Here is a 7,875-nt window from a genome sequence, read left to right on the forward strand (position 1 = left end):
AGATATACAGACATCACTGCTATACATTATAATTAACTATGCAGGCAAAAACTGAATATGTTTGATTATCGTATTTGTGTCCATTCCTTTTCCACCCAAAACAAGCCCTTGCCCAGGCATGCCAAAATAAAATGTTGTGTCCTGTCTTTGATATTTTAGAGTTAAGCTAAATTCAAAATCGAACATCCACAAAGCTACATTTAAGTAGAAGCCATTGAAAAGAAGAGTCCAATGTTCTGGTATCTCACATATTGGGCATTGATTTGCCACCCCTAGTAAAGGCATTCTCATATGTGTGCTAATGTACTTAACAAAGCAAATTTAAATGCACATAGCATGTCACACACTCGATACTTGTATCCTCTTCCATATTACCATTCAACAGTTCAGTAGTACTTAGGTGGCACTATGCAATCAGGGTCAGAGCGACAAGTGGAACCAAATTGAAGGTGTTGATATTCAATTTTGTTGCATATCCTTACAAATTTACCTGCAAATCTAGGAGAAAATTGTTCCAATCGACACAATACACACAAAACAAAAATTAAACCAGATATATTTGTACTAAATAGTGAGGAGACACTACAACAACCTCAATCAATTCAAAGTCACAAACAGAAAAGGGGTAAGCACCAGCTAGACCATTCACCAATTGTAGTAACTGCTTCATCTTGAAGGTGACACAACTTCAACTACATAGCAAGCAAGCAACCAGAAGCAAAAATCTGAAGCAACAACAAAGCTAAAAGTCAAACAGCACTCACCGACGGCAGCTGGAGCTCTGCGAGGCCCCCGCCAGCGCCATCGGAGACCACCAGCTCGAACGGGCCTACTATGTCCATGTCCCTGACGCCGGTGCCGAACGCCAGGGCGCCGTCGCCGGCGACAAGTCGACCCCGTCGGGCCAGACCACCTCCTCCACCGCGGGGGCGTCGGGGCGGCTCCAGTTGACGGCCCCGTCAGAGGCCCGTGCCAGCGCGACCGTGGTGCCCCCGCACCGGCGCGGAACTCGTACCGCTGAACGGCGTCGACGAGCGCGCCCTCGGTGTTGAGCGGCCAGACCCGGACCTCCGTGACGGGGTCCCAGCCGTACTTGTTGGCGACGGTGTCGATGACGTCGCATCGAAGAAGGTGGCATCAGGGGTGGGCGTAGGCGTGGGAGGAGGCGTTGGAGATGGCCGCGAGCGGGGACAGCGAGGCGGCACTGGCGGGGGCGGGGGCGGGGGAAGGGAAGAGCAGCGCGAGGAGCAAGAGGAGGATTGGGCAGGCCTACGAGCGCGGAGCTGCGGTCTCCCTGCACCAGGCGGCCAAGGTCTTGAGGAAGAGGAAGCAGAGGTCGACGGAGGACGATCTGATCCCTCGGAGGCCCGGACCAGCGCCGCCGCCTGAGCTCGGCATCCTCGTCCTCATGGTGGGTTGGGGATGACGGCCTGGAGTGGGGATTGGGGCAGGCGGAGACCGGGGTTTGCGTTCGTCCGTTTGGGTCCTGTGAAGGAGCGAATCGTTTTTTTTTTACTTACTTAAATCTGGAGCGCGCGTTAATTGCCCAAAACATTAGGGTGTTTAATGCAAAAACGATATGACTGTGAACCCGGAGACCCAATCCGTGCTTTATTATTAGGGAGAGATTATATTATATATTATTAGGGATTAGGGATTAGGGATTAGGGATAGATAGGGATAGATTAGGGATAGAAATATAAATTTGGTTTGCTTCGGGTGCACGTCCAAATATCCATCTCCTCCTCGTGGCTACGGACTCCTCGCCGTTGTTTCCTTTTACCCGTCCCGAGCCCGTGACCTACCCAACCCAACCCAACCCGACCCGGCGCGGATCTAAAATCTCTCTCTGCCAGCCACCACGCGCCTGCCCTACAGCCGCCACCGACGCCCCGTCCCCGCCCCCTCCCACGGTCGCCGCCGCCGTCGCCGTCGCCGTTCGTCTCCGCCCCGTCCGCGGTCTTTCCCCCCATTGGGGTTCGAGGTATTTGCACCCGCCGATTCTCCAAACCCCACTGATCTCCACGATTCCTGGGCGGCCGGCGCGCCGCCTGGATCCGCCGCCGCCGACTCCGCTGCCCTGCCGGGGCGTCGATTGATCATGCTGCTGATATGGTCGAGTTATTTCCTTTAAATTGGCAGGACCTGAGGTGCTTCTAGCTGGGAAGGATGAGCAAAGGCCCGGTTCCGTTCCCTAGCTTTGGGAAGAAAGCAAAAGGTAGGCGGGCATCTTCCTCTTCCCTGGTACTCGATTGTCAAACATCATGCTAATTTATGCACCTGTTGTGTGCCTTGGTGATTCAATTTTGCTGTGGCTGGTCCTGAGAATGCAGTGTGTTTCTTGGTATCTTTTAGATAGAGCTAACTTGAGACCGACAGAAGCATATGTTCCAACAGGTTACATAGGGCTTGCTTTGAATCCACTGCACTTAATAATCGCTTTGCTCATTATTAGTGGAGCTGTATGATAGTTTTTGAACGGACAAATAGATAGATACTCTCGTCTCAGCTTCCTTTTTCAGTTACTGTATTAATTCGATGTGTAGTCCCATATATACCTGCCAACTGGAAACCGTTGTTGCATTCCTATGATCGGCACATATGGACCGTGTTTATAAAGAAATAACGGCTCTACTCCGAGGGAACCCTGTATATGACCTGACTGTTCTGCGGAGTGGTTTCTGGACCGCTGATTGCTCATCTTGTTGTAGTATCTCGTTGTTTTATATATAACTAGTTTAAGTAATAACCGTTCCCCACCTTTATCTGATGTTGTCTGGTAAATACAGGTTAATTTTGTGCTTGGTTTGTTTTAGTTTTCAGCGCTTTTTTAAGCCTTCGTCTGGTTGTACTTTATTGTCATCTGAATCTTTGTCTGGTTGTACTTTTTTGTCATCTGAATCTACGAGTGTCTTGCATTAACTTATCTCATCTGTTTATTTCTCTATAGATCTCTTGTACAAGGACTACAATTTTGACCAAAAGTTTTCATGGTCAACAACTAGCGAATCTGGTTTGGTAAGCACTCGTCATTTAGCCGCCCATTGCAGTTTTTTTTTGTGTGTGAAGATAATGTCCTAACTACTTGCTTGCTTGTTAGCTAAAAACACATTGCCTTTATTATTGTATTATATTGCAGGGTATCACAGCCTCTGGTGTGAAGTTCGATGAACTCTTCATTGGTGACATACGGGTACAACATAAAAGTGGTAGAAATACTGTTGATGTCACAATCGATTGCGATTCCAAAGTAAGATCCTTGTAAAGTTCGGTTCTCTATTCTTGTTTACATGCATGTATTTTGTACAAAGACTACAGTGTATTATTGCTTATATTTTTCTCAAATAGGGGCTGCTAGTTTGGCCTCATTAAAGCCTCATAAATGTACGTATATTAGAAGACGAAATAGGAAGTAACATGCAGTGCCAAAATAAGTAGGACATATGTTTTAATTTGGCTTTTGTTCAGCTGAAATTGATGAATGTTATATGTAATGCTGGACGGCCTTCCGTTTTGACTTTTGAGGCTATAAAGAATGTACTGACATAGCCAACTTGTTGATTTCTGAATGTGAGATTTAGATAGACTATCATATCTATGCAGCTGTGTTCTTAGCTCAGTGTTTCATTTCTGAAGACTGAATATTCTTATTTTTCCGACCTTCCTAACTTATGGCATGTCAGAGTTAAACATCGTCTATCTATGTATCTTACTAGAGTCTTTGCTCCTGCAGGTGTCAACCGCGGTCACTTTTGATGAAGTAGTCCCTGGTTTGAAGACTTCTTTCGGCTTCAAGGTTCCTGATCAAAAGTCAGGGAAGGTGGGTATATTTTGCTTTGGAGGGATAATCAATTTTACTGAAAACATAGGAAGTTGGTGCTCTAGTAAACGAGTAATGCATTCAGCGAGTCTAAATAAGCTGGATTTGAATCTTTTGTCACATTATATTTATCTATTGCCTGTAAATTGGCTTATAACCAACATTCAACCCCACTGCTTCTCCATATTGTGTTATTTCCATTGTTTTTCTACTAATCACTGTTCATTGTCAGCTCGATTTGCAATACCTTCATGATCGCTTCACACTGAATTCAACCATTGGCTTGACTTCGGCACCTGTGATCGAGCTGGCAACAACTATTGGCACAAACGAACTTGCTGTCGGTGCCGAGGTTGGATTTGACAGCACTTCAGCTTCTGTTACCAAGTACAACTCAGGGGTCAGCTATACCAAGGATGATTTTTCTGCCGCCTTACAAATGTAAGTCTTTGCAAGTTCCTGCTTTGTTCAAGGTTTCAAGCATACGAGATCTGCATTGTGACACATTGCTCGAATGCAGCCAGTTACATCTTTCTGCTTGCAAAACTTGCCCACATAGCTGTTCGGTACTGCTTTAGATTAGGAGTAGTAAGTAGTAACAAGGAAGAACTTGACTAGTTAAATTGTGCAGCTAATTGTCTAAAGCGGAAGCTTCAGGTTGCGCTGAAGTTTGAACCCGTAGCTGATTAAAATATCATATAGGATAATACTGGTAACTTTTAGGGTAGCAACACCCGTAGAGTGCATTGAGATGTCTGTCTCCAGGATTACAGACATTTTCTCTTGACAAACTCCATCTGATATGACTTCCCTATATTGGATATCTTCTGCAAGTCTGATGACCGGATGCATTTTGGTTAGCAAAGCCCTCGCTTGCCGTTCACTAACAAACCTTGGTTTGTGTTTTGCTACACAGGGCTGACAAAGGCGAGACACTGAAAGCTTCCTACATCCACCTGTTCAGCCCGACCAGCGCAGTGGCGGCCGAGGTAACGCACAGGTTGAAAACAAAGGAGAACTACTTCACCATCGGGAGCTCCCACGCGCTCGACTCGTCCACGACGCTCAAGACGAGGTTCAGCAACAGCGGGAAGGCCGGGCTCCTCTGCCGGCACGAGTGGAGGCCCAAGTCGTACGTGACGCTCTCGGCCGAGTACGACCCCAAGGTGGTGAGCTCGCCGTCAAGGTTCGGCGTGGCCGTGGCCCTCAGCCCCTGATCACCCGCCTGCCCGCCCGCATCTCCTCCCTGTACAACAGCGCCAGCGTTAAGCACGCCGCTCCGCTCGTATATGTCCGAGCCATACTCGCCGATGATTCTTTTTGGTCTCTCTCTTTTTGGGTTACAACAGTATTGGTATTGGCCCACGGAAACCTTGTCTAGGAGTTGGGCTCATTTTTGCGGGATTCCTCCGATTAGCCTGCCTGCCGGCCGGCGAAGTAAGGGGCCGGGAACTGGAAATATACAGAGGTTTTGTACTATTAGGCATACGCTTTGGCCACTCCAGGCGATGAAATTGCTGACTTGCTGTCCGGGTTTGCTCGAAAATCGCCGCGTCGACTGAGGGGGTCATCTCAGGGTGAGTGATTGTTAGTTTGATATCGTGGATTTTAAGCCTGCATTTCCCTGATGTGTTGCTGTCATGGCTCGTCTTTTCGCTGAAAGTGTGTTGAGATTTTGGGTTTTGCCATGTCCTGGATGGCCTATCTACCAATGATTTGTGTGGGGGTGGGGATGCCTGCGTCTGCTTGTGGGCATGGGCACCGTTCTCTTGGGGCTGGGTGGGCATTGGCATTGAGCAGTGACTAGTGAGGGACCGAGGACGAGATCTCTCTTTCCCCGTGACTTGTCCTGTGTGTCACCTCACCTACTACCAAGGGTGGGGTGGGGTGCGTGGCCTCCTCGCGTCGTCACTTGGCCCGGCGCTCTCCACGCTCCAGCGTCGCCCGCCCCTTTCTCCTCGCCCCCAACTCTATCCGACCCATCATCACCCACTGACTAAAACCCCACACACTTCAAAGGTTTCAGCAGCACGAGGAAGGTGATGGGGGCGGTGACAATGGCGAGCAGCTTCCTCGTCCTCCGCCCGCGGGCGTCTTTGCCGTCGGCGTCGCATCCTCGTCGTGCGCCCACGAGCGCCCCGCGGCGCCTCCTGGCCACGGCTGCTGAAACTCATCCGCGGGAGGGGCTCTCCGTGGTGGCCGGCGAGACGAGGGCGAGGGCGACGACGACGCGGCTCTACTCGCTGGCGCCGTGCCCGGTGCTGCTGGCGGCGCTGCTGCCGGGGGCGGAGCCCATCAGCGCGGCGTTCGAGCCCTTCGTGGAGCTGGTCAGGACCTTCAGCCTCCCCGACTGGCTCGTGCACTGGGGACACCCCGGCAACATGGTACTCCCTGCTCCGCTCTTTCCTCCTCGCCATGAAAAACAGCCTCAAATCAGAAGAAAATATTCTTGTTTCTTTCAGGCCGTGGTGCTGTTCGCAATGGGTGGGTACGGGACATACCTGGGATTCAGGATCAAGCTGTCTGACGACCCTGTAAGTAGCACTCGTACAACATTTATCTATACTACCAGCACTGATAATCTGGAGCTGACACCAAAAGCATCATAACTGCATACACACAGGAGGAGAAGGCCAAGGCCAAGGACCTCCACCCCAAGCTCCTCGGCGGCATGTTCTTCTTCTTCGCCCTCGGTGCCACCGGCGGGGTCACCGCCCTCCTCACCTCCGGCAAACCAATCCTCGAAAGGTAGGTACCCATCTCTCACAATTCAGATATCAGAACATATACACTGCTACAGTGCTACTAGCCTGGCTGCAACTCAGAGTAACCCATTGGCAATGGCTTTTGCAGCCCTCACGCGGTAACCGGTGTCATTGGCCTTGCACTCCTGACCGTGCAGTCTCTCCTGCCAACATTGTTTGAGGTAACTTGAGTTGGAAATTATGAACATGGAAAACTCCTGCATAGCAATGGCTCACACCCATATAGATAACCTGTGAATTGTGATGTTGTTTTGTCAGGGAAACCCTGGGCTGAGAGGCGCGCACGGCCTACTCGGCAGCAGCATCATGACGCTCTTCCTTTTCCACGCCGCGTTTGGGCTGCAGCTCGGCCTCAGTTTTTAGTTTGGGGTTTGTTTCTGTGGTTGTTTAGAAGAAGTAAATTCATCTCCCACAATTTCTCCTTGTCTTTGTTAGCTACTAGTAGTACTGTCAAGAAAACGATATCCCAACTTACATACGTGCAGGTATGCATCACAACATAATTTCTTTCCAGAACCATGGATTACAATGTGTATGATCTTTTTTACAACCGTCAGGGGGTTTGTGTAAACAGAAACAAAAGTAATAGAGATATTTTTTACAACCGTGAGGGGGTTTGTGTAAACAAAAACAGAAGTAATAGAGACATAAGCTGTTGTTACTTTTGTTTCGTATAAATATAGAACCCTGATAAATCCCGATTGTTCGGATTTTAAGCACATCATCCCGAACGTTTTTTCATGGCAACTTTAGTTGACCCGAGGTGGCAACTTTAGTTGTTAAAATATGACAACTTTGTCACAGTTTGTTTTTTTGTCAGAAAATTATCATGTTTGCCAACCTGCGGAACTAAAGTTGCTACGAAAAACGTTCAGGCTGCCATCCTTAAAATCCTAAGGTTCAAGATTTATCATTTCCTTAAATCTGCGGATGCCCCATTGCAATTAAATGCCTAAATTAGGATCCCAAAAAATTGGGCAAGAGGAGAGGCGAAAATAGGAAACGAAAAATTGACAACATGTAGGAAATAGTAAACGGGAGCCAGGAAATCAGAAAAGAGGGAAGGCGAGCGCACCCCGCATGATCGGTATCGAATGACAAACGAGTAGTTCGGATTTGTTACGAACATTTTGTGGTTTGCCACATAACTTTTTTTTGAGGGGCGCCACATAACTTTCTCAAAACCTAAACGATGTTTATAGATGAACAACGTTCTTTATTTCATGTAGCTAAAATCAAAGGAATACAAAGGTTGACAGGAGGGGTAGAGAACCAGACATGACGACCAAC

The 7,875-nt window shown here is 48.5% G+C and overlaps 2 protein-coding genes across 2 annotated transcripts; both read left to right on the forward strand.

Annotated features, from left to right (window-relative positions):
- The first annotated feature begins 1,810 nt into the window (after positions 1-1,810).
- LOC119304049 (mitochondrial outer membrane protein porin 6-like) lies at positions 1,811-5,448 on the forward strand. Its single transcript, XM_037581213.1, has 7 exons — positions 1,811-1,984; positions 2,143-2,218; positions 2,951-3,018; positions 3,140-3,250; positions 3,734-3,820; positions 4,053-4,261; positions 4,737-5,448. Exons 2-7 carry the CDS (start codon positions 2,170-2,172, stop codon positions 5,035-5,037), a joined length of 825 nt encoding a protein of 274 aa, XP_037437110.1. The 5' UTR covers positions 1,811-1,984; positions 2,143-2,169; the 3' UTR covers positions 5,038-5,448.
- A 282-nt stretch (positions 5,449-5,730) lies between these two features.
- Positions 5,731-7,218, forward strand: LOC119304051. The gene is made up of 5 exons (XM_037581214.1): positions 5,731-6,204; positions 6,283-6,354; positions 6,444-6,568; positions 6,674-6,746; positions 6,844-7,218. Exons 1-5 carry the CDS (start codon positions 5,863-5,865, stop codon positions 6,946-6,948), a joined length of 717 nt encoding a protein of 238 aa, XP_037437111.1. The 5' UTR covers positions 5,731-5,862; the 3' UTR covers positions 6,949-7,218.
- The last annotated feature ends 657 nt before the right edge of the window (positions 7,219-7,875 follow it).

Source organism: Triticum dicoccoides, chromosome 5A (genome assembly GCF_002162155.2).
Source record: "Triticum dicoccoides isolate Atlit2015 ecotype Zavitan chromosome 5A, WEW_v2.0, whole genome shotgun sequence".
Lineage (NCBI taxonomy): Eukaryota > Viridiplantae > Streptophyta > Magnoliopsida > Poales > Poaceae > Triticum > Triticum dicoccoides.

Bases quoted from the DNA above. Each gene is read 5' to 3' on its own strand.
- LOC119304051 (XM_037581214.1), top strand. From the start codon at position 5,863: ATGGGGGCGGTGACAATGGCGAGCAGCTTCCTCGTCCTCCGCCCGCGG. The intron at 6,205-6,282 runs GTACTCCCTGCT...TGTTTCTTTCAG, and splicing joins GGGGACACCCCGGCAACATG to GCCGTGGTGCTGTTCGCAAT. The intron at 6,569-6,673 runs GTAGGTACCCAT...TGGCTTTTGCAG, and splicing joins GGCAAACCAATCCTCGAAAG to CCCTCACGCGGTAACCGGTG.
- LOC119304049 (XM_037581213.1), top strand. From the start codon at position 2,170: ATGAGCAAAGGCCCGGTTCCGTTCCCTAGCTTTGGGAAGAAAGCAAAA. The intron at 2,219-2,950 runs GTAGGCGGGCAT...ATTTCTCTATAG, and splicing joins CTTTGGGAAGAAAGCAAAAG to ATCTCTTGTACAAGGACTAC. The intron at 3,019-3,139 runs GTAAGCACTCGT...ATTATATTGCAG, and splicing joins CAACTAGCGAATCTGGTTTG to GGTATCACAGCCTCTGGTGT.